The 27,352-nt window shown below is 44.4% G+C and overlaps 1 protein-coding gene across 1 annotated transcript in view; it reads right to left on the bottom strand.

The window, feature by feature from the left end:
• LOC126484762 (cytochrome P450 6k1-like) overlaps nucleotides 1-27,352 on the bottom strand; it is a 90,848-nt gene that overhangs the window by 5,229 nt on the left and 58,267 nt on the right. The window contains exons 5-7 of the mRNA XM_050108358.1: nucleotides 17,456-17,465; nucleotides 15,036-15,255; nucleotides 3,576-3,827 (exon numbers count right to left, since the gene is read on the bottom strand). Of these exons, the coding sequence (XP_049964315.1) occupies nucleotides 3,576-3,827; nucleotides 15,036-15,255; nucleotides 17,456-17,465 (482 nt within the window). The remainder of the gene's footprint in view (nucleotides 1-3,575; nucleotides 3,828-15,035; nucleotides 15,256-17,455; nucleotides 17,466-27,352) is intronic.

The raw sequence follows: 27,352 nt of genomic DNA, 5'->3' as shown, positions 1-27,352 counted from the left end.
CTACCAATCGCAACGTCCCTTCTATCAAACTGCGTCGAAACTTCAGTATTTTTCTCCTTCCTAGTGCATTTCCGCCAATCGGACGTTTTGTGCCTATTCTAGACGCCTGAAGTACATACAAAGTAAAGTACTTACAATATTATTCTCTTACCTCACTTGTATGGAGAGATATAATTTTTGACAGTATAAATGTTTAAACAACGTCTTCTCTGCTACAAATGTAGTACCTTGCTGTTTACTTCAGTTTGATAGTATCTTCCGTGGATCACTAATGCCGACATGGCGTCCAATCGGGAAAAGGGCTACACGACTTGTTGGGAAAACTGACCAAGGTGTTAATCCCACTAGGTTTTAGTTACTCTCAAGAATAATACAACAGATAAAACTGACTTCTAAACGGTTTTATCTACGAAGCCGTCATCCGCATTTCTATCCCTTTGTGAAAATTTTCAATTAATTAAGTTATATTATCTAACATCGTCTCTGTTTGTTATAATTTGTCTAATATAAAAGCCCTGTCGAAAATGGTCCCCTGCAGCCCTTGGTACTGTTTCAGATACTAGGAGGTGAAGATGCCTGGAAAATGTGCCCGAAAATCAGATAAACAAGCATGGTATTGCAATAGCATTGACCACGGTACCCGCTCAGCTATGGAAAATTGGTCAGCATTTAAGCTTTCATAAAAATGCATGTAGTTCCAATACATCATTTTCTTTTTCATTGAGAAACATTTGGTGTGATACATTATTATTTTTAGATTCAAAATGTGTAAGTGGTAAGCTTCTATCAGTATGCGTGGTTTGGTGCAAATTTAATTTCTTTTCTAGCGGCCACTTCAATACCTGCCCCCCCCCCCGCCCCCTCCTCTTCCTATGCGGTCGAGGTGTCCCGTCGCTACATTGTCAATTTTGGCTCTCAAGCAAAAAAGTTTGAAGACCACTGAGACAGATGGTGTATTGCCCTTGATTGACCTCCTCGCTAACTGGAAAAACAATGAGCGCCTCAGTCACAATGTCTATGGAAACCGACATGCACGGATCGATATCTGTACGCTCTCAGACACCACCATCACAGAAACGTGGCGTTATGAATACCCTCATTCATTGTGCTAATAAATTAGGAAGCAAAATTTTATAATTTTACTGTCTACAATAACTGAACGATCTTGAGGAACAAACCAGAGAGCACATTTCCACTTTTTTCCGTACTCTTTATTTATTTATTTATTGTCAGAATGGAGCTGAGCGTTTTCAGTTTTAGCCCAGGCCTTTACTTGGGAAATGTGGATAGTGAGAAGCGCTGAGCGCTCGAGATTAAATTATTCTCATTATCACCAAGAGTGTTTTTCTGCCTTTTTCTTTTCTGATAAGGTCTGGAAAAAGGAAATACTCGTTCTTATTTAATAGTTTTCCGAAATTATTTCTTAAAATGGAAAAGAAATATTTAGAAGCAGATACTGGAGACTGAACACCTGAACTAGTGGAACAGTTTCGGTCTGCTGATCTACGCAGTTCGCACAGTTTATCATAAGGAGTTCAGAACTAAGGACACTTAGGGCCTGGGAGTGGTGTGTATTCAGTATCAAGGGACGAAAAATTTGTTTGTGCGCATTCCATCTTCTAGTACATACGGGAAACGTGGAGTAAAAGAACTATGGAAATATGGAAATGAAGTCCCATGCTTCTTGACAGAGCGTATGGGAACGATGCGGGAGACCTTCACCGAAGTATTAGGCAATCCCTTATGGAGGTGGTTTGCCGTTGCCTTCCTCCGACCGTAATGGGGATGAATGATGATGATGAACCTTGTCAACACGAGGAAGGCGAAAATCGAATCCGGGACCCCGTGCTAGGGAAGCGAGAACGCTACCGCGAGACCACGAGCGGAGGACAAGAGAACTACAGTTCACTAAAAGTTCATTTCCTGAAATAGTTCAGCTGAACTAGTTCGTTCATGAACTACACATCCCTAATTTTCATCATTCACAAAAAGTATATCATCAGCTGACATCCGCTGGTCTATCTGAAGATAGATATGCAAAGAACAGACGTACATCAGAACAAATCCTAATTAAATTATCTACGGGAGTATGGGATTTTTTGATACGTGGTCAAGATAAGAGTCTACGGAAGAGGCCTTCACATAAAACAAGCGCGCCTGAAAACTTCCAGTTGGCTGCCACAGCTTGGGGACTGTAGCGCACCTTTTCAGAACTAGCACTTTCTTACGTTTTTTCCGCACTTTTTCCACTCTTTTAAAAAATCGCGCATTTTCAAAATTCGCAATTTTACCAGTTTTTCAGGCTTTTTTGCACCATTTTGGCAAATCACAGTTTTTCCAAATGCCGTAATAAACTAAGTGACACGATCAAAAACCGACTTTTTCTGTCAAACGTTTTCTAGCACACTTATAGCGTAGTTTCTCAGATTTGTAAATGTTAGATAAAATATCCATGAAAATCCAGTGGTCGTTAAGCTGACCCCTAAAATAAAACAAATTAGAACAATGTTCAACAGTGCAAAATCATTCTCACAATCTCTGAACTGATTACTGAGTTCGCAGACTCCTCTAAGGACTCACAGCACAGAAACCTGCCCTCTCAATTAACAGAAGTGTTCCAATATTTAGTGGTGTTCCTCTACCACATTATACACACCACAGCATAGAAACGTGACATTGTTTCGTGGTGCAAAACCATTTCGCTCGTTGTCTGAACTCATCATCGACTTTTCAGACTCCTCTAAGCCTCTATACACACCACAGCACGAAAATCTGCCCTCTGAATTCATAGTGGTGTTCCATTGTCTCGTGATGTTATTAAGTATAGAGGTGAGGGTGAGAATGAGTTTACCAAATAGGCATGCCATCACCAGTTTATTGAAATAACACCAAAATTGTGGAATAACAAACTAATTCTTGCACTCCTTCATCACTCAAAATCATATTATAAATTAAAAGATACGGAAACCTGTCAGGGCCTAGAAAATGATTAATTGAAGAAATAATGTACAATAAGTGGTTAAAAACTTAAAAAATAGCGAAGTATTGGAAAATATTCTGTACAGACAAAGTTTGGAAATGTTCGCAGACACAATTAATGAAATATTTACAATTAGTTCTCAAGAACGACGGAAATTTGAAAAGATTTCAAAGGGACGTACAGTAACTCTGTTACATCCATTGCACAATAAAATTAACAAACAAGACGTTAATATCAAGAGATGAACATTTTCTTGTGCCTATAAAACATATTTTAAATTCTAATAACACTCAATCGTTGATGGACAATTTGTTGTGTATTGAGACGGATTCCTGAGCAATAGATCCTGCTCGAGATTGATTCTGAATTTGAAAGAAGAAGAGAAAAGGAGAAAGTGTACTCCTATAATTTACTGTGAACTATAGACAAAAATAATGAATAGAGTGAGATAGACGGAAATACCACAGCCTGTTGTATGGATAGGGTACATTTTACACTTTTTCTGTTGGTTTAGAACATCGAAGTAGATTTGTTGTAGATTTAGAGTAAGGATACAAATTCTAACAGCGACGTTGCTGCCAGTTCCTTGACTCACCTATGCAGATCCGAGGCCCCTCTCCGAATGGCAGGTAGACGTAGGGGTGCCTCTGCGCCTTTTGCTCCTCAGAGAACCTCTCGGGGTCGAAACGTTCAGGGTCCGGAAAGTACTCTGGGTCATGTTGCAGGCCGTACACGGGGATCAGTATTGGAGTCAATTTGTCCAGGACGACATCACTGTCGGGAATCTTGTACTCAACATTACTCTCCCTGTTAAGTGCCGCAACTGGTGGATATTTCCTCAGCGTCTCTGTAACACAAAATAATGGAACAAATTTTGCCCTGTTATTGACAAGTTAGAGTTATAATTTTATTTCGTACTATCTTTATTAGCTGCAATCCTGTGAACTGTCTCTGGTTTGACGTTCATACTATCTTTATTAGCTGCACTCCTGTGAACTGTCTCTGGTTTGACGGGTTGCTTTGAAGGATAGTGTTAACGAGGCCATCGGCTTAATGCTATTACCCTCTTAACTGTCTATCCCAAGATGGGATAGCCTGTTTTGCCGAAAAACTGACTGTAACCTTGCGCCCCCATCATGTGAAGTACCCGCATATTATCTCGAGATAACTCGGGCTCCCGATTTCGTCGCGTTCATGCGCTAGCATCCCGATTATACTCTTTGTAGTTCCTTCCGCTGCCGCTAGGTAGCACCAGCGACCAGTTGTAGTCGTTGTTGCTCCTTCTGCTTCCGCTAGTTGGCGTTTTTCGCGTATTGCTTCGGTGTATATCTGCTGGGTGTCGCATTTGAAGCCTTTTAGGAGAATGAAACTCAAGAGAACATACCTGGCTATCCTCGGATTTTGTCACATGCATGGGACGGACGGCCCTGTATCGCGTGCATATTGTCGATGAGTGTGGAACACAACAATGTTTTTAAATGTCATTCGCTATACTACTGGACCCACTGTGACGATCCATTGCCTATTAAAAGTTTGTGGTAGATTCTGTTGTGTGACACATAATTAACGTGATGGTAACCAACCGTGCATGAAGAAATCCTTTGTCTTTCTGAAAGGGTAACGTTCCCCAATAGCGCGAGTTGTTCTCTGCCCAGAATTTGGTGATAACCCGCAACTGTTGCCCGTACATTGATACTAAAGCGAACTTGGTGATGTGCGTTCATGATAGCTTTAAGATGTGCTCCTGTCCACGAATGGTAATTTTCATCCCATTCTTTGTGGCTCACGTCACAAAGATAAGTAACAAGCAAGCCACGAACTCGTGATTCTTCAGCGCTGTGTCATGGAATCCGTTGGCATAGCTGTAATTAGGCATGGTGGAATTGTGGGATGAGACCTTTCTCACGCTATATGTCGAGATGCCTTCTGGCCAGATCACCTACGATTTTCCAGATGTTCTGCGGTTCTTTTTCTTTGCTGAGATTCATCACGTCTATTGGAAATCGCTGGAACAACTTGTTGAGTTTTTTTTTTATAAAAAAAAGGTGGAGCGCGACATTGAGGATTTCGCCCGCCGTATATGAGATGTGCTTGTCGTTTAATTGCATTGCCAAGCTGTTCAGAATACCATACGCCTAGCATTTCCCACGTGCAGTGATTGGACTCCATTTCGCTATTTGTATCGTTCACAAACCATGGAATGGCTAACTCGTTTAGATGCCAGCACCACCTCCAAGCAATACGTGTGGATCCTGTGATGTCAGAGACTACTGTCATTGCTACGTCTCACAACAGCGCTACGATCAGAGGACTAAGTACAAAGACAAACACAGCCAATACAGAAAGCCAAGAGGAAGACGACATACGCTGCTGAGTACTGACAGTCTTTTATACAGGGTGTTTCAAAAATGACCGGTATATTTGAAACGGCAATAAAAACTAAACGAGCAGCGATAGAAATACACCGTTTGTTGCAATATGCTTGGGACAACAGTACATTTTCAGGCGGACAAACTTTCGAAATTACAGTAGTTACAATTTTCAACAACAGATGGCGCTGCAAGTGATGTGAAAGATATAGAAGACAACGCAGTCTGTGGGTGCGCCATTCTGTACGTCGTCTTTCTGCTGTAAGCGTGTGCTGTTCACAACGTGCAAGTGTGCTGTAGACAACATGGTTTATTCCTTAGAACAGAGGATTTTTCTGGTGTTGGAATTCCACTGCCTAGAACACAGTGTTGTTGCAACAAGACGAAGTTTTCAACGGAGGTTTAATGTAACCAAAGGACCGAAAAGCGATACAATAAAGGATCTGTTTGAAAAATTTCAACGGACTGGGAACGTGACGGATGAACGTGCTGGAAAGGTAGGGCGACCGCGTACGGCAACCACAGAGGGCAACGCGCAGCTAGTGCAGCAGGTGATCCAACAGCGGCCTCGGGTTTCCGTTAGCCGTGTTGCAGCTGCGGTCCAAATGACGCCAACGTCCCAGTTGAGCGCGCGATGCCGAAGAGTGCGGACAACGGAACGCGCGCGTCCGAGCCAGCCGGCTCGGCCGCGCCGGGGCCGGCCGCTGGCCGGTAGGTGGGGCCTGCCCCGCCGGCCGTCCCGGCGGCCGCTCCCCACAGGACGGATACCACGGCGACGACCCCTGCAATGACAACGGATTCTCACAGGCAACATAATGAGGACAGGACCACGACGAGCGATAGGCGAATGCAGAGCGGAGGACACCGTACGTCAAACCCCTGTGACGAGAGAAATCAGCTAACACAGAACGATCGGCAACAACGGGAACTAATACGTGAAATACAGCACATGATTCTGCAAAGTCAGGAAGTATACGACAACCGGACTAGTACAGTTCCTACTTCACAGCCTGAAGAACAAGTAGGCGGCGTGGAACAATTTTCTCCACCGGAAGACGACGACCAAATGGAGGGAGTCTCCTCTGAAGAAGTTTGGACCGTGCAGCCCACCGACGGAGAGGGCGATTTTACACTAGTTCGCCAAAGAAAACGACTCAACGCTTCTCCTAAGCAGAACAACTCTCGGAAGCGACAACGTCCAGAAGAACTGAAAACTTCCAACCGTTATGCGGCTATTGCGAAGGAAGATACTACGGCTGCACCAGAACGTACGGACCAGACGAGTGACGTCAATCTCGAAGCAGATAAAGAGGGGACAGATGGCTCTGGCCGTCACTTACTACGCAAAGTCCCGCCAGTTACTATTTACCATACCAAGAACTACATGGAACTCAACAAGGCGCTGAAAGCGAATATTGACGGCAGTCTTAAGGCCATCTACCAACGAGACAGGATCAAATATCATTTTGACTCCTATGAAGAACAACGGCAGGCCATAAATTTCTTTGTGTCGAATGACATCCACTTTTTTACACATCAGGCCGCAGAGGACAAGGACCTCAAAGTGGTTGTCAAACGTCTACCTGCCGAAGTTACGGAGGAAGAACTGAAAGACGCACTGATAGAGAAGGGTTTTCCTGTCATCAACGTCCACCAGTTTAAAAATCGAGACGACAACACGAAAGAATTACGACCTCAAGATGCTTACTGTGTCACGTTGCCAGTCCAAAAGGAAAACTACAAGATTTACGACATCAAATACCTTCTAAATACTAAAGTCGTTATTGAAACTTACAACAGACAGGAAGGACCTGTTCAATGTCGCCACTGCCAGCGATTCGAACATACGGCTAATTATTGCAGCTTGCCTGCTTGCTGCGTTAGCTGTGGAGGGCAACACCGATCTTCAGCCTGTACTCATCCCCGAGGGGCTCCGCCGAAATGTGCTAACTGTGAAAAGGACCATCCTGCCACATGGCGTGGCTGCCAGAAGTACCAGGAACTTCTCAGGAAATACAGACAACGGTCTTCCCCGCAGCCCTCTCAACGGAGGACTCGTGTAATACGGAACTCCAACCTGACGCCACACCCTCCGCCCTATCGTCAGCAACCGCCACAAGAACAGCCGGAAGCGACACGGCAGCCAGTAACACAGCCTCCTCCTGACGCACTTCCACCTCGACAGCGCCGCCAGCATTACTCATACGCCCACGCAGCATCACCACGCCGACCGGAACCGGACACCTACGTCTCACCAGCTCATTTGATGGAATCTATAGCTCCAGCGCTCTCTGATGTCGCGAAACTTCTCACCGCCGTGCAGCAACAACTAGTGGGGATACTTTCTTTAATCGAAAGTGTATTGACGGCCTTTGGAATACCTTAAGATGGATCGCCCTGGGACCACGAGAAATCTGAAAATCTGTATATGGAACGCCAACGGAATGAAACACAAGAAAACAGAATTCACTGAATTTTTACAACGTCACAAAATCGACATCGCACTTGTATCGGAGACCCACCGTCGCCCAACAACTGAGCTCAGATTTCGTAACATGTACGTCTATAGAACGGACAGACAAGGCCAACGAGGTGGAGGGACCGCAGTTCTCCTGAAAAGGGAACTGCGGCACCATCATGAAACACTACCACACCTCCAACATCTGGAGGCAACAGCAGTAACGGTTCGATCGGCGACAGGCAACATCACTTTCATTGCGGCGTACAACAGCCCCGGTAAAAGCCTGGTGCCCGACGACCTAAGGAGTATCTTCACCAATTTTGACAAAATATTCCACGGAGGTGACCTCAACAGCAAGCACGTCGCGTGGAATTCCCGGCGTACGAACCCTCGTGGACGAACTTTGATTGCCATGGAAGACGAACTGGGCATCACAGTCCATGGCCCACGAGAGCTGACACGGATTCCTTACGTCGATCGGCAAGAAGCAGACGTCCTAGATATTGCTATCATCAAAAATATTGAGACGAACCTCCAGCTCCGCACCGTCGACGATCTTTCGTCTGACCACCGACCTGTTATCAGCATAGTGGAACACGCAACGGCCACCCTTCCGCCCCCAACCTCACAAACTCTGAACTGGGGTCAATTTCGGACATATCTTGACAACAATATCTGCCCGACGCAGGACGTTTCAACACCGGAAGCCATCGACATCGCGGTACAAACTTTGACGCAGAAGATAAAGGCAGCCAAACGGAGGGCAACTACTCACACGGTCTACCCTGTAGTAGCTTTCGATGAGTTCCCGCCTCTACTCCAAGAACTGAAGACACAGAGAAACAGGAGTAGGCGACGTTGGCTCCGCTATAGAAACCCGATCGATCGACGAGAAACACACGTCTTAACACGAGAACTGCACAGGAGAGTGGCCGAGTGGCGACAGCAGGTCTGGGAAGATAAGATGGATGAGTTCTTACTTCGAAACAAGAACGAATCGCAGGTAGTCAAGAACATACGACACCAGCGGCCACCTAAACGAGCCATCAGAGGACCAGATGGCCTCCTCTATGACGAACTCGCCCAGGCGGAGCTGTATGCTACGACTTACCAAGAACAGATGTCTACACCAGCGACCCCCGTGAACGATGTCCGCCTGCAAGAACAGGAAGCCGTCGTTACAGCAGAATGGACTGCTTTTCGTGCTGCGCCTGTGCAAAGCCGCCCACAACTCACCACACCAGCAGAGATCCGTAAAATTATCCGGAAGACTCGGAATAATGCGCCGGGCAACGACTCCATAAGCAACACCGATTTGAAACAGTTGCCCAGGAAGCAAACTGTGCTCCTTACCCGAATTCTCAACAGCTGTCTTCTGCAGGGATATTTTCCTACGGCATGGAAGACGGCTCGAGTAGTACCAGTACCCAAGCCAGGTAAAGACCCAGCAGAACCCAACAGTTACCGGCCAATTAGCCTCTTGCCGACCCTTGGCAAGGTGCTCGAGAGAGTGCTGTTGAAGAGGCTCCATGACACGCTTACAGCGCATGATGTTATACGACCCGAACAATTCGGTTTCAAGGACAAGTTATCTGCCGAACTTCAACTTTTACGGATCACCGAACGGATACAAGAAGGATACAACAAGCAGCACTTCACGATTGGTGTCTTCCTTGACATCGAAAAAGCTTACGATAAGGTGTGGCGGCCCAACCTTATCGTCAAACTGCATCGTACTACCCCTATTGCGGATTGTTACATTAGACTCATAGACAGCTTTCTGCAGGACAGGAAACTGTATGTCCGAGTCGACGACAAAAACTCCGAAATGAAACTGATCTCCGCAGGAATTCCGCAGGGCTCTGTCATTTCGCCTCTGCTTTTCAACTTATATATAAATGACATCCCAACAGTCCCCCTTGTTACGGCGAGTTTTTATGCGGACGATACGGCTTTTCTGACAACTGGACGACACTTGGACCAGCTAATCGCTAGGATGCAACGGCAACTTGCTGTAATGGAACGCTGGGCGCTGCAAAATAAGATAACGATCAACCCGACGAAGACGGCAGCCGTTCTGTTCACACGGAGGAAACCAGTTCTGAACGATAGACTCCAAATAGCTGACCAATTTATCCCATGGTCGCCGGGAGTGAAGTATCTCGGTGTCTGCCTTGACAAAAAATTACTCTTTACGCAGCATATTGACGACAAGAAGACGGCAGCCCAGAAGATGGCCAGGTCATTGATTCCGTTCCTGAGGAGTAAGGATCTCAACCCTAAGACTAAACTCCAATTGTATAAGGCAACGGTGGAACCCACAATGTTGTATGGTTCCACCTCGTGGGGAACTACGTGCGTCTCCAACTACAACAAACTCCAAGCGCTGCAAAACATTTGCTATCGATGGATCACAGGAGCTCCATGGTGGACAAGAAACGTCGACATCCGCACCGCACTCCACTCCACAAGAGAAGGTCCGTGACAAAGCTCTACGAGTTTTTGACAAGATCGATACCCTTAGGGACGAAGTTCGACAGTTAGAATCGGTAGGAACGGTAAACCCTGCAAAATGGCACAAGTATCGAGTACCGAAGTCAATAACGTTTCACCCCCCATAGGCAATCTATCATAACACGAGGAAGCAGTCACACATAACAGCCTTGACACATTTCACCCTCCACAGGAGACAGACATCACCAAAGACAGCAGGCTAAAGGACCCATTGCGTGCCCAAGCCTAACTGAATGTGTAATAAATAAAGTGTTTTCCTTTTATCCTTACATCCCATCCTAGAAGAATAAGTCATCAAGGATGATCTCTTCAGTCCACACCACACACTATTTATATACAAAAAAAAAAAAAACGCCAACGTCCACGTATCGTCTCATGCGCCAGAGTTTACACCTCTATCCATACAAAATTCAAACGCGGCAACCCCTCAGCGCCGCTACCATTGCTGCACGAGAGACATTCGCTAACGATATAGTGCACAGGATTGATGACGGCGATATGCATGTGGACAGCATTTGGTTTACTGACGAAGCTTATTTTTACCTGGACGGCTTCGTCAATAAACAGAACTGGCGCATATGGGGAACCGAAAAGCCCCATGTTGCAGTCCCATCGTCCCTGCATCCTCAAAAAGTACTGGACTGGGCCGCCATTTCTTCCAAAGGAATCATTGGCCCATTTTTCAGATCCGAAACGATTACTGCATCTCGCTATCTGGACATTCTTCGTGAATTTGTGGCGGTACAAACTGCCTTAGACGACACTGCGAACACCTCGTGGTTTATGCAAGATGGTGCCCGGCCACATCGCACGGCCGACGTCTTTAATATCCTGAATGAATATTTCGATGATCGTGTGATTGCTTTGGGCTATCCGAAACGTACAGGAGGCGGTGTGGATTGGCCTCCCTATTCGCCAGACATGAACCCCTGTGACTTCTTTGTGTGGGGACACTTGAAAGACCAGGTGTACCGCCAGAATCCAGAAACAATTGAACAGCTGAAGCAGTACATCTCATATGCATGTGAAGCCATTCCGCCAGACACGTTGTCAAAGGTTTCGGGTAATTTCATTCAGAGACTACGCCATATTATTGCTACGCATGGTGGATATGTGGAAAATATCGTACTATAGACTTTCCCAGACCGCAGCGCCATCTGTTGTTGACAGTTGTAACTACTGTAATTTCGAAAGTTTGTCTGCCTGAAAATGTACTGTTGTCCCAAGCATATTGCAACAAACGGTGTATTTCTATCGCTGCTCGTTTAGTTTGTATTGCCGTTTCAAATATACCGGTCATTTTTGAAACACCCTGTAGAAGTAGAATGGCCGGTAGCTCAACAAGAATTTGTTGCTGGATATAAGTTTTTTCTTTTCAATTTTTGACCAATTTTGTCTCCTGTACATATACGGGAAAATTTTCATTTGACGCGCTATATACTAAGGTCACAAAAGTCAGGGGATACCGACACGCACATATGCAGATGGTGGTAGTATCACATACACAGATACAAGAGGCCGGTGCATTGGCGTTGCTGTCACTTGTACTCTAGTGATTCATATGAAAAGGTTTGCGGTGTCATTATGGCCTCGCGACGGCATTATGAGACTTTGAACGAGGAATGGCAGTTGGAGCTAGACACATGAGACATTCAGTTTCGGAAACAGTTAGGGAATTCAATATTCCGCAATCCACAACGTCAAGAATGTGCTGAGAATACCTTTATCAGGCGTTACCTCTCACCGCAGACAACGCAGTGGCCGACGGCATTCACTTAACGACCGGGAGAAGCGGCGTTTCCGTAGACTTATCAGTGCTAACAGACAAGCAACACTGCGGGCAATAATCGCAGAAGTCAATGTGGGACGTACGAGAAACGTATCTGTTGAGACATGGCAACGAAACTTGGTGTTAATGGGCTATGGCAGCAGACGACCGCCACCCAGTGCCTTTACTAAAAGCACGACATCGACCTGCAGCGCCTCTGCTGGGTTTGTGACCATATCGGTTGGGCCCTAGACTGGAAAAAAGTGGGCACGGTCAGATGAGTCCCGACTACAGCTGGTAAGAGCCGATGGTTGCGTTCGTGTGTGGCGCAGATCCCATGCAACCATGGATCCAAGTTGGCAAAAAGGCATGTGCAGACTGGTGGTGGTTCAATAATGTTGTGGGATGAGTTTAGATGGAATGGACTATGTCCTTTGGAGCAACTAAACCGGTCACTGGCTGGAAATGGTTATTTTAGGTACTCGGAGACCATTTGGAGCCATTCATGGACTTCAATTTTCTTAAACAATGATGGAATTTTTATGGGTGACAATGGGCCCCCAATTGGTGGCGGCCGCTGTGACCGAGCGGTTCTAGGCGCTTCAGTCCGGAACCGCGCTGTTGCTACGGCCGCAGGTTCGAATCCTGCCTCGGACAAGGATAGGTGTGATGTCCTTAGGTTAGTTAGGTTTTGGATTGTTTGGGGGAAGAGACCAAACGGCGAGGTCATCGGTCTCATCGGATTAGGGAAGGATGGGGAAGGAAGTGGGCCGTGCCCTTTCAAAGGAACAATCCCGGCATTTGCCTGGAGCGATTTAGGGAAATCACGGGAAACCTAAATCAGGATGGCCGGACGCGGGATTGAACCGTCGTCCTCCCGAATGCGAGTCCAGTGTGCTAACCACTGCGCCACCTCGCTCGGTTTAGTTAGGTTTAAGTAGTTCTAAGTGTAGGGGACTGATGACCTCAGATGTTAAGTCCCATAGTGCTTAGAGCCATTTGAACCATTCTGAACCCAATTGGTGGCGATTGGTTTGAAGAACATTCTGGACATTTCGGGCGAATGATTTGGCCACAAATATCGCCCATGAACACCATAGAACATTTCTGAGATATGACCAAGAGCTCATTTCGTGCACAAAATCCTGCGCCGCAACGCATCCGCAGTTACAGATGGCTGTAGAGGTAACATGACTCAGTATTTCTACAGGGAAGTTCCAGCGTCTTGTTTGGTCCATGCCATGTCGAGGTGGTGCACCAGGCGGGCAGAAGGAGGTCCGACACAATATTAACAGGTATCCCATGACTTTTGGCACCTCAGTATATATGGACTAAACAGAACTTAGAGGCTGTAAGACGAAAATTGTATAACAAATAATGAGTCGCTACGTTCTTAGTTTCTACAGCAAACTGACATGGTTAGTTTCAGGTAGAAATGGAAAGGAATGTTCGGACACTGAGAATAGCTGGACATAAAGACAGCAGGTAACACTAAATACGTAATCGCTGCGTTCAATCGCGTGTTCACCTTTTCCTTTCTTTTCCTTCTCGAAGCCAAATGAATAACACCCATCACTGTCGTTGTATTTCCTCTAGAGTCTGAAGTAGCAAACAGGAATAATATCCTTTCTAAATTACCAATTGCAACTGAGCACATCACTACTCTTAAAGCCGGCCTGTGTGGCCGAGCGGTTCTAGGCGCTTCAGTCTGGGCCCGCGCGACCGCTATGGTCGCAGGTTCGAATCCTGCCTCGGGCATGGATGTGTGTGATGTCCTTAGGTTAGTTAGGTTTAAGTAGTTCTAAGTTCTAGGGGACTGATGACCTCAGATGTTAAGTCCCATAGTGCTCAGAGCCATTTTTGAACCACTCTTAAACTTTACACAATACAGTAAACCTGCTACTAACCACAAAGTGTCCCAATAGTAAAAAAATTCACACCCTAATATAATGTAAATATCCCTTACGTGTTTACATTCCTAACTGTAACTCAACTGTGACAATGTAATATTTTGTATTTATTAATGCACAATTTTTCTAATAACAAAATGTAACCCCCAAAGAAAACATCGTTGTTGTACAACCAACAATTAGTGTCCAGTACAACTGTTCACAAAAAATACAAAAAAAATTGTAATTTGGTAATAATGTGTATTCTAAACAATTCTAATTGTTGTCATACATGGTACTGACAAACCACAAAATGTGACTTATTATGTCAAGGAACAGTTTTACAGAACAAAAAGTCAAAAGACCCGTTTGACAATTCCAAAGACAATACCACAACTAGATCGTATGTAAGTGCGTTATCTGAGTTCAGAATGGTTCGTTCGTAAGACCACAAGCTCCTTGTAAACAACAGCCAGTAGTTATCTCAAGATGACCTAATAAGCCGAAAAGTAGTTCATACAAATAAAAATCAATAGAACAAAAAACCTCCTAACTGTTATTCAGCCCTCAGTATGGAAATGTTCTATCAAGAAGCGACGGAAGAATCCATAAATAATATCCTTTTCGCAAGAAAGTAACCTGTAAGATCTCTCTCTTTCTTAGTTTTTATCCCGTCATCTGGATTCGTTGACATTTATGATCTGACAAATTTACGTTACTGTGAGCCCTCCCTATCGCAAAGTCGCGAGCTAACCTAAAGGAGGAGACCTGCGAATCGTAAAGTTGCGTTCTTCACATTTTTTTTCAAAGTGTTTGACGTAGGGGATCAGTACAGTATCTGCAGAACGAGCGTGGAAAACAGCCTACAAACCGCAGTCAGGCTGTCCTATGTAGCAAACCAACGGTTGTTATACCGTCGTGCGGATTGAATCCGGGTGTGAATCAGCGCCATGTTAAGTTGTACGAAAAAATCAGGAAAGAAATCTGTGAGATGGTTTGCTTTAAAAGTGTTGGTATCAGAGTATTAATTTACTGCTTACAAACTCGTACATACCTGCAACTACTTTGTCAAGGTACTGCATACTGTTGACCGCATCATAGGTTATTTGTCCATTGTTTTGTTTGAGAACCGTATCGATTTCCTCCTGAAGACGTGTCTGGATACCCGGATGGTGGGCCAGTTCGTGCAGGGCGAAGCTCATAGTGGTTGATGACGTCTCGAAGCCCGCGGCGAAGAACACAAACGCCTGGGCAGCGACGTCGTCGATCGATAACTCTGAAAAGAGTTGTCAAGTTCTACATTTTCATCATCACTGATACAATTATTCTGTACCAAAATACGAAACGAGTCCAGAAAGTAGTGAATAATTTTTTGATCGGCCAATTTTCATTGAAAAATATACACTGCCGGAAAAAAGTAGTACACACTTTTAGAGATTTCCAGTTCGCTCAAGATTTATTGTTGTGACAGTTGATTACCTTTACTGGTGCACAGGGCAAGAGGTTCTGCAGTAGCAGTTATCGAACTATGCTGAAATACCCGTATTAGTATAAAAGTACCAGGAAAGTTTTGCAATATAACGTAACAAGTCGCATGAGGCTGATTGTTGCTGTGTTCTGAGGGTACAGGATGTCCCAAAAAGAATGACTGAATTTTTAATAGAATTATTTATTAGGAAGAAGGGCTTAATATCAACAAATTATATTCTAAATTACTCAGGAAAGACAGAAGTTTATAAAAATCCATCATAAAAGTTCAATATGTCCTCCATTGGCTGCACGGACGACATCTAGCCAATAGCCGAATTCATCCCAAACTGAGCGTAAGGCGTCTTCTGCCACGGAAGCTACAGCAGCTGATATTCTGGTTTTTAGTTCGTCAGTGTCACGAGGTAAGGGAGTAACGTAAACACATCGTTTAATATATCACCACAGAAAGAAGTCACATGGTGTTAAGTCAGGGGACCTAGGAGGCCAAGAGCGTAAAGCCTGGTCTCGCGGTCCTGTACGCCTCATCCAACGTTGAGGCCTGTTGGCATTGAGGAAACTGCACATGTTGTTGTGCCAGTGCAGTAGTGCTCCATCCTGCCCATAGATGAAATTATCAGAGCCAAGTTGTGGGAATAACCAGTTCCGTAGCATTGCAAGATATGATTGTCCTGTTACAGTTTCTTCCTCAAAAAAGTAGGGTCCATAAACCTTGTTTTGCAAAACAGCACAAAACGCATTCACTTTCGGTGAATCACGTTTGTGTTCAATTGTTTCACGACGATATTCGAGCCCCCACATATGCACATTATGATGGTGAACCTTGCTGCTAATATGGAAAGTTATCTCATCGCTGAATATCAAGAGTGACATGAAAGTGTCATCTTCCTTGTCCTCTAGAACAGCATTGCTTAAGTCCACTCGCTTCACTTTGTTAGTATCTCGAAGAGATTTTACCACTTGTAATCAGTATGATTTGAGGGCAAAACGACGCCGTAACACACGCCACACTGTCATGCATGGTAACACAAGTTTTCAGCTAGCATAACGCGTAGACTTGCGGGGGCTCCGCTCAAATTCTCATCAGATTTGTTCCACTGTTTGTTCAAGAACTCGTGGCTGACCAGGATTTTTGCCTTTACAGAGGCACCCTGTTTCTTCAAACTGTTTATACCACTGTCGAATGTTCTTTGGTGATGGTTGTTTAGCACGAAATCGAATATCAAACGCCAGCTGAACAGCGATCACTGACTGAGTACGACTAAATTCAATAACACAATACGCCTTCTGTTGCGCGGACGCCATATTGCGTGAGACTGGCTGCACGCTCCAGGTCAACGCTCGTAACGACATCTGGCGGATTTTTTCTGAAACTGTAGACCATTCCGATTACATCTACCACTGTTTCGGTCACCTAGTGACATTTGTCTCAATATTGTTGTTGTTATGGTCTTCAGTCCAGAGACTGGTTTGATGCAGCTCTCCTTGCTACTCTATCCTGTGCAAGCTTCATCATCTCACACCACTGCAACCTACATCCTTCTGAATCTGTTTAGTGTATTCATCTCTTGGTCCCCCTCTACGATTTTTACCCTCCACACTGCCCTCCAATACCAAATTGGTGATCCCTTGATGCCTCAGGATATGCCCTACTAAACGATCCCTTCTTCTAGTCAAGTTGTGCCATAAATTTCTCTTCTCTGCAATTCTATTCAATACCTCCTCATTAGTTATGTGATCTACCCATGTAATCTTCAGCATTCTTCTGTAGCACCACATTTCGAAAGCTTCTACTCTCTTCTTGTCTAAACTACTTATCGTCCACGTTTCACTTCCATACATGGCTACACTCCATACAAATACTTTCAGAAACAACTTCCTGACACTTAAATCTATACTCGATGTTAACAAATTTCTCTTCTTCAGAAAAGCTTTTCTTGCCATTGCCAGTCTGCATTTTATATCCTGTCTATTTCGACCATCATCAGTTATTTTACTCCCTAAATAGCAAAACTCCTTTACTACTTTAAGTGTCTCATTTCCTAATCTAATTCCCTCAGCATCACCCGACTTAATTCGACTACATTCCATTATCCTCGTTTTGCTTTTGTTGATGTTCATCTTATATCCTCCTTTCAAGACACTATCCATTCCGTTCAACTGCTCTTCCAAGTCCTTTGCTGTCTCTGACAGAATTACAATGTCATCGGCGAACCTCAAAGTTTTTATTTCTTCTCCATGAATTTTAATACCTACTCCGAATTTTTCTTTTGTTTCCTTTACTGCTTGCTCAATATACAGATTGAATAACATCGGGGAGAGGCTACAACCCTGTCTCACTCCTTTCCCAACCACTGCTTCCCTTTCATGCCCCTCGACTCTTGTAACTGCCTTCTGGTTTCTGTAAAAATTTTAAATAGCCTTTCGCTCCCTGTATTTTACCCCAGCCACCTTCAGAATTTGAAAGAGAGTATTCCAGTCAACATTGTCAAAAGTTTTCTCTAAGTCTACAAATGCTAGAAACGTAGGTTTGCCTTTCCGCAGTAGTATCACAAGTTAAAATCGGGTCATCCTTTTTGGGATACCCTGTACTTCATACTTGGATTGTAGCTGCTGCGCCAATTCTGTTGGCGCAGTCGTTCACTAGCAGGATTAGTTAGAAGCGCTTGCTATGACATCGTGGTCACGAAGAGAGATTCGGGCAGTTTTGTGGTACAACTTAGCGCTTGGTTTAAACGTAGACCACTGCTTAGAAGAAATAACTCTTGGACTCAGTTATGTGTGTCCATAGCGTACTACTATATTCAGGTGGTACAGAGATTTCCAGAGAGGAAATTTCACTCTGGAGGACGCTGAGAGGACAGGACGGCTACGATCATCAGTTACAGAGGGAAACATTCATGCTCTGAGGCAATGCTAGACGAAGGCAGGCGAGTGACCTATAAGCCGATAGAGGATACCTTAGTGCTACGTGCACCACAATTCGTTCGATTCTGCCTGAACATTTGCAAGTAAAGAAACCTGGTTTGTCTGTGGATGCCACATAGACTGCCGGAAAACAAATGACACAGCGTGTGATCTCGTGCCAGGAGGTGTTAAAGAAGTTTCCTAAGGGACAATCTCAGTATGTGAATAACATCGTGGCAGGTGACGAGAGTTGACTGTGCTATTATGACGTGCCGACTAAGACTCAATACAAAGTTTGGGTCTTTGAAGATGATGACACACCCCTGGCTCTCAGAAAATCCTGATCAGAAAAGAAGAAAATGATAGCTGGTTTTTTCTTCTTAATATTTTTCTTTTTTTTTTTCAAGTAGAGTGGAATAGTGGAGCGTGTTGTTTTGGACAAACAGAAGACAGTCACAGCTAAGTGGTACACTGAACAGTGCCTGCCAAAAGTCGTCCATTCTTTGACGAGCTTTCGACCGAAGTCAAGAATAAAGACTTGGTTCGTGCGTCATGACAACGCTCCAGCTCACTGCACCAAAGCTTGCACCGAATATTTACGGGGTACATGACCGAAACTTCTTGAGCACCCTCCTTACAATCCAGACTTTGCTCCTTGTGACTTTGGACTGTTCCCACATGTGAAAATGAAGGTGAAAGGAGAGCAGTTTTCAAGTGATGAGGACCTCCTGAGAGCTTGGGAAACGAGTGTGCGATACTCCCTACAGAAACTTGGGAGAACTGGTTTAAGGGCTGGTTTTAGAGTATCGAGAGGTGTATTCAATGTGGCGAAAATTACTTCGGAAAAATTAAATAAATAAAGCTGTACTGCAAAACTTTCCTAGTACCGTACCCTTCGTACGTGGTGTAGCCACCACAGGCGGCAAGCAGAAGCTGACTCTGGCATCGAGTCCATCGTACAGATGGCGAATACTGTCCTGGGATACGTTATGCCAAGTCTGCTCAACCTGTTCACATAGTTCTGTAAGAGTTGCTGGCTGACGAGTTGAACGAGTCACTTCTCGTACCATCATATTCCGCACTTGCTCGATTGGAATGATGCTGGCCAGGGAAGTTGGTGCATGTCTTGCAGAGCACATTGATTTTCACGGACAGAGTGTGAGTGAGCATTATCCTGCTGGAACAACACATCACCTTCCTGCTGCAAGAATGGCGAAAGAATAGGTCCAACATTATGCACATACCCTCCAGAAACACCAAAGGTGAGCGACAGTTGTAACGTATTGCACCCTAGACCATAAGGCCCGGGGTGGAGCCAGGGTGTCTTGATCAAACGTACTCTACAAGACAGTGCACACCAGGTGTATGTTGTATGCTCAGACGACCATCACTTGCGAGCAGGTAGAATTTACATTCGTTGCTGGAGACCATGGTGCACAATTTAAGCCTCCAAGCGATCCTCTGAAGGCACCACTCGAGCTGTGCATTCGATGCTGTGGCGTGACTGGAATACGGACAAGAGGTGTGTGTGTCAGTAGTCCCACTAGTAGTAATCGGTTAGCGATAGTTCGTAGATACGTCTGGAATCACTAGCCCTCTTATCTGTGCTGTGGTAGCTGTACGATCGGCACTCCTGGAAGAAAGGAGAGCTTTTGTGAAGTTTGGAAGGCAGGAGATGAGGTGCTGCCGGAAGTAAAGGAAGAGCAGGGTTCTGAGTCATGCTGGGGTAGCTCAGATGGTACAGCAGTTGCTTGCGAAAGGCAAAGGTCCCGAGTTCGAGTCTCGGTCCAGCAAACAGTTTTAATCTTCCAGGAAGTTTCACGTCATACACAATAGCTGGGCTGTGATTCGCTAGCTAATTTTTTGATGGGGTTTGGACCATGAAGCTATACTTTGGCATTTGGACTTTATCCCCTGGTGACGTGACGTATTGTATTTGAGTGTGGGTGATTAACTTTGGTCGCAAGCGGCGTTTGTTTTGCACACACTGTGTCACGCTGGACATGCACGTTTCCAGCCAGGGTTGGCGGGTGGGTGTGTCACCGGCACTCAAAAGCGGTATGGGTGACGGGCGGAGCGGCTGGTCGAGTCATGTGCTCCAGTGAAGTTCGAACAAAATGGACGTGACGTCAATTCCACCGTCCACGCGCAAACTATGGTACTTACAGAGGAGTACACTGCATCAGATTAAAGAGCTAGGATGGTTGTGATCGAAGCAGACAAAATGAATTAAAATTTGTGCTGCAGTGGGGACTCGAACCCAGGTCTTCTTACTTGCTAGGCAGAAATACTAAGCATTACACTGCCGCAGCACGGTGGTCAACATTCCTCACGAACTACATAAGCTGAGTGCCCTCCGCAACACAAACTTCAATTCACTATTGCAGGGCTCTCCGATATTGGCAAGCACCCCAGCACTGGACGAAATGGGTCGTCCTTGTACCATGGGTGAGCTTATAGATCTTATAATTAAAAGTTTCCCCGAGACATTTAAGTCAATTTTTTACTATCTACGATTGGGGAGGGCACTTGGCTTAGGTAGTTTAAGCAGCGCAGTAGATAATTGTGCTGTGGTAGTGTAATGGTTAGCATTTCTGCCTCGCAACAAATCCGACGCGGGTTCGAGTCCCGGCTGCTGCACAAATTTTAATTCATTTCGTCTGCTTCGATCATTATCATAGATAATAAAAAGAAACTTAAATGCCTCAGGCAAACATTTAATTATAGGGTGGTTGTGGTTGTAGTGTATTACATACCCCTACTATGCAAGATTATAGTCCCCATGATCGGAAAACGGAGTAAAGCTTCCTATGCAATCATACGAATTTACTTTTAAAAGGTAATGAAGCAAGTTGCTCAATGGATAATGTCTTATTAGATCTAAATTTATCAGAGATAGGCTCACCTTTAAAAGTTAAGTAACGCAGGAAAACACCACCTTACGACAGCACATTTTAGATAAGGGACACATCTAACTATTAAATTAGAATGCACGCTTATAAAAGATACTATTTATTTCCCTTAGTGGGCATTCGAGTGGGGAAACCTCTCAAAAGATAGTGGTGGACCCAAAGGTAGAGAACAATTATATTTAATTCCTATCTCAGTGCCAATTTTACGATCGCGTAATAAATATTGCTAGTGGTCAAGCGAAGATCATCAAAAAGCGCTAATGAAAACTTGCGAAGTTCATTCTGCAAATCAAACAACTAAGTGTGGTCATCATTTACCAAAACGACTAATTCCACAAAGTTAAAAAATACTGCGCTCCCTGAACTATTCCACGGAACAGCATTGTTGGTCGAATCACGCGAAATAAACTTCCCAGCATTCGGCTGCGTGCGCGCTGTCCGTGAACGGCGATCGACACCATACTGGCCCCATCTTTGCGTGTGCAGCCTGCGAAGATGTCAGCAAGGCCATCGTTCGTGGATGCAGAAAGCAGTGTGTGTCTAAACTGTATTCTAACTTCTCTCTCAAAGTTTGGAAAAAAAGCTCCACGTCATCTACCAACGACAGTAAAGATTCCGAGATACGTCGAATTTCTAGCCAAATTCTGCTGAGATTGCGACCAACACCGCAATGAAATTTCAAGATTTCGGAGAGCGCCAGAGGAGAGAGACGGGGACAAGAGCAGAAGTTAATCATCTTTCTAGCCACATTCCAGTGCAGCCGCTGAGACTCTGTGTCTTGCGGTTCCTGTGGGAAACTTCCAACCACCACTTTCATTGAGTAAAGGAAACAATTTTCCACATACGCTTAGCGTCTCTGCACGAACACTTTCAAGCCGCCCAGCGCGTTACCTCTTATCACGTCAACATGGCAAGCCCCAAGTCGGGGGCAGCGCGGGGGTGGAGGCTGCGTCACCCCGGAAGACCACTTAAAGCTACACGTTTATCGCTGTGGAAAAGGCCGAATGTTTGCGCCCCTCAACCGTCTCTCTCTGCTAGGCTGCTGTGCCGAACAAACGGAAAAATGCGGCTTCTAACTGACGAAGTGAACAGCTAATTCAGTTCCAGGCCTGATATACGGAATATGCAAAATTACATAAATATTTAGCAAACAGTAATATGAATTACAAAAAGAACATGTCAGTTGCCCATTCAACATGTTAGTTGACCAGGGGAGTACTATTAGAGCATAAAAATATGAATAAAATATGTAGAGTGTCACCTTACATTCAGTGCACTAGATACATCATCATGATTTATCCAACTAAATCTCAAAACTTTTATAACATTTATCAAACAAAAGAAATCAAAGTGTAGTGCTCATTAATACACATCGACTGAACTACTCATACGCAATGTAACATAAATAATTAACCTGTGAGTTACTTTTTTATTGAAAAATCAGCATATAATTTAGTACAAGACACATGCACAATTAGCAAGGCAATATGCATTGCAAAGTTGGCACGTAATGCATGGTCTGCGGCTTTAGAGCCCGTAATAACTGTAAACGTTAAGGACTTAGTTGAGCGCGTTTTCTTAAAACTTTCCAAACAGTCGACACGGGAACTTATAGTTCACCACTAGCTTTCCGGACTGATTTCTTTGGGCTACGAGTGAATGGCTCTCTCACTCCCTCAACAGTCTCTCTTGGTCGTCCTTTGCTCTTCCCTTTACAAAGGCAGCCGGTATCTTCAAATTGGTGATACCAACTACGAATGCTATCGCTTGGACGATCACAACCGAACTTCAGCCGGAACGCACGTTGCGCAGTAACTGCAGATTCGGTATTTGCAAACTACAAACTAGACTTGTGGCGATTCGTGAATGAGTCGTTCATTTGAACGACTCTAAATAAAGAATCGTAAGAATCGAATCGTGATACGGACGAATCGTCGTTCAAAAGAATCGTAAGAACGATTGCGTGTTTCCGAGTCGTGACGATTCCAAGTTCCAACGATTCATCGATTCTTAGTACGCTATGCTTCGAAGGCAACTTCCGAATCATGCCGAGTCGTGCCGAATGATTACGAGCGCCAGATGGCAGTCAAGTGGAAGATGCGTGTGAACAAAGGAAGCAATTTTGCACCACCTTTCGCACAAATCGACTCCTCTTTCCTGGCATACTGAAATAAAACAATAGATGCATTCAAATCAAACGTGACCTTTCATCAATTAAGGCATTACACGTATAAATCGAGAATCGCACTTTTAACGTTATATGCATGTTTACTCATAAATAAACTATTTCTGCCATATCTTATCACGACACAGATCGATTCTAACCCCATTGAAAATTTCAGACATGTCTTGCCATCTGTGAGTAAGATGTAGAACTTTTTGCATTCCGTAAGAAACGTGCCATGGCAGACTAGAATGAATCGTGAAAGAATCGTGAACGAATCATAAGAATCGATTCGCAATGTGAGATTGAATCGTAGGAATCGAATCGGGAAAAAGAATCGTGTTGCCCAACTCTACTACAAACTAGTCGCCATCTTCGCTACTACCGCTGTCTAGCGGATTGCGGCGGAAACATTTCGCGCTGCACGTGCACACTGGTGCCAAACAAAACTGTTTGAGTTGCTCTTTCATTTGACATACACTGTGTTTAGTTTGCAATATTCATAAATTTCGTTATGGTTCTTAGTTGTTTATTAATTTGCGTAGTTTCGCCAATAACTTAAAAAGTATTACAGTGACAGAAATTCTAACTTTGGAAATAGGAAGAGCAGGGGATTCTTGTAAGAAAGTTATGTCGTATTCGTGTTTATTCTAATAACTGGCTGCACAGAAATCATGAATTGATTTGTAGTCCAGCAACAAAACTTTGCATTTGTTTAACATCAAATACTGGATGGACTACTGCATGTAACATTAAATGTGACGCATCATTCCCGTTTATTTTAGCCCTCAGCTACTGACAGATTCAGATTTTTTAATGTCATTTATGTACAAAAAGTTATAAATCAGGCTGGTGATCAGAAGATCTCGTTAAGTGACGTTAACGCAGTGTGTTTCTGTGGAAGTGAGGGCAGAAGCCCTAAAATAGAAGCGACTATCCTCCCCTTTCACGCTGTTTGGGTCGAATTTGAAGAGGCAATATTTACCATAGTCTGAGCAGTGGTTCAGCTACACGTTTCCAGTCATGGAAATTTTTTGCGTAGCTGCATGAGTTTATTGGCTCTGAGCACTATGGGACTCAACTTGAATGAGTTTATTGAAAGTTACAATGCGAATATCAAAACGCTGATTTATTTTCGATGGCTGTTCGGTAGAACTTGTAATTTTTCCTGTGAAGTTAATCTAGACCCTGAATTATTTGCACTGAATCTGATTTTAATCCATTTCGCCAGTAAGGACTTAGTGTGTAGTTTAGCTTTTGTTCGCTAACCACTATACTGGGGGCTGGAATTAATTACAGTTCACTTAATCATGGAATAGCTGATCACCAGCCTTCGAATTACTGTGTGAATTTGCAGACTATAAATTTTATTAATTAAACATAAGCAATTATAATTGGGGTACGTTATTTAAGACTGAATGCACCTAGGTTCAACCTAGAAATTATTGGTTTACCTGATTAATACACAAGAAGCAAGTTTGTTATTTTATTTTATTGAAAAAGTTTGCTAAGTTCGAGTAAGACTCGCGCAGTGAGGGCTCCGAGCAGCTGAATTCAACCAATTTGATAATACCCTCTTCATAAAAACTTGCAGCCTGCTCCGAGAACCAAGAATTCACTGCCGTTTTCACGTCGTCGTCATCATTGTAATGGTTGCCACTGCTGTGTCGTTTGAGGTGGAGGAACAGGTGGTAATCGCTCGGCGCAAGATCAGGACTGTAGGGTGGATGGTCTAAAACTTCCCACCCAAAACTGTCCAGTAAATCGCAGGTCTCACCTCCAGTGTGAGGCCTTGCATTGTCATGGAGAAGGACAATTCTCTTTGTCAGCATGCCACGTCTTTTGTTTTGAATCGCTTAGCATAGCTTTCTCAGGGTTTGGCAGTATGCAGTGCATTGATAGTGGTTCCTCGTTGCATGAAGTTGACCAACAAAACCATGCCTATCCCAAAACACTGATGCCATGATTTTGCGCTGGGACAGAGTCTCCAGTTACAATCTGACTCAAAAATCAATCACCTTCTTCGTGATAACGTGTCAAGAAATTCATCGCAAACTCAAATCTTTGGTTTCTGTGGCCCTCTGTGTGGAGTTTTGGGACCCAATGGGAGCACACTTTCCTAAACTTACGTTGTTCAGAAACAGTGTTGTAAAACACTGATCCCGACACGTCAGGAAATTCGTTTGAGAGACCTGTTATTGTGATCCGCCTCTTCTCACGAATCCTCGCTTCATCTGAAGCCACCAAATCGTTTGTAGTCAAAGAAGAGCGACTGGAGCGGTCGTCATCATGGACGTTGTCACGGCCATCTTTGAATTCACGTACCCACGTCCGCACTTTGCATCCACTCGTGACAGTATCACCGTACACTTCACAAATCTGTCGATGAATTTCTGCAGCAGACAGGTTCTTTGCTGACAAAAACCGTATCACTGAGCGAACCTCACATGCGGCGGCGAGTTGATAGTCTTAAACATTTTGAAAGCACAGAACAGATCCATACAGGTTAGCTACAGAACTGAATCTGAGCACAGTTGATCCCGAGGCATGCCAGTACACGCCGGCCGGAGTGGCCGAGCGGTTCTAGGCGCTACAGTCTGGAACCGCGCGACCGCTACGGTCGCAGGCTCGAATCCTGCCTCGGGCATGGATGTGTGTGATGTCCCTAGGTTAGTTAGGTTTAAGTAGTTCTAAGTTCTAAGGGACTGATTACCTCAGAAGTTAAGTCCCATAATGCTCAGAGCCATTTGAACCAGCCATGCCGGTACATGCCGCACGCACTCATTGCGCTATGAGCACGAACAACAAAAAAACGGTCCTTACTTAAAAAAAACGCCTCGTACTTACTAAAACATGACTACAACTTACATTTTATATTTGCGTGCAGTAATGTTCGTCTATTACGCATTTGACGGATGATGAGTGCAATGTATACTCTGGTGGCAAATATATTTTTGATCTGATGTAATTGCAAATTAACAATTTTCAGATTATTCCCTTTACATGTTCTGTGAAACCTCGGTTTTCGCCAAATTTCATGATACTACGTCAACGGCAACTACTCTACAGGAATTCATGAGAGAGTTTGCAGGTATCAGAATATGTGTCATAAATGGCCGTAACTTTTGTTTGCGTTGACTTAGAAGTTCAACTTGTACTTCCAAGCGACCATAGACCATAGACAGACAGACGAACAGACAGAGAGTAGAATAAGATTTTCACTTTGCAGCGGAGTGTGCACTGATATGAAACTTCCTGGCAGATTAAAATCGTGTGCCGTACGGAGACCCGAACTCGGGGCCTTTGCCTTTCGCGGCAAGTGCTCTGATAATCTGAGCTACGCAAGCACCTTACAGCTTCACTTCTACCGGTACCTCGTCTCCTACCTTCCAAACTTTACAGAAGCTCTCGGGGCGTGAGTCGTGCTTGAGTAGCTTAGATGGTAGAGCACTTGAACGCAAAAGGCAACGGTCCCGATTTCGAGTCTCGGTCCGGCACACAGTCTTAATCTGCCAGGAAGTTTCAGATGGAGAGCAAGTTGAGAAATGACATCCATAATTACAAATTTACAGTTTTCGTGTTTTTGCCATGGTTGTAAAGTGAAACTTTCTTTTTGCCATATTTTATGATTCTAGGCCAATGGGAAGTACAGGTTTTGATGGGTGAGTTAGTGTGTATTAAAATCTGTGACATGAATGGCCGCTTCTTTTGACTGCATTGACTTAGAAGCTTGAACTTTTTGCTCTGGCAAGAGACCATAGACTCCAGTTTGTGACATAAATTTCATCTTCAAACGTCTATACGCTCCTGAGAACGGACAGACAAATGGACAGATGGACAACAAAGCGATCCTATAATGGTTCCGTTTTCACAGATTGAGGCATGGGATCCTAAAAAGCG

The sequence above is a fragment of the Schistocerca serialis genome, chromosome 6, assembly GCF_023864345.2.
Source record: "Schistocerca serialis cubense isolate TAMUIC-IGC-003099 chromosome 6, iqSchSeri2.2, whole genome shotgun sequence".
NCBI lineage: Eukaryota > Metazoa > Arthropoda > Insecta > Orthoptera > Acrididae > Schistocerca > Schistocerca serialis.
This window is presented reverse-complemented; position numbering and strand designations above follow the sequence as displayed.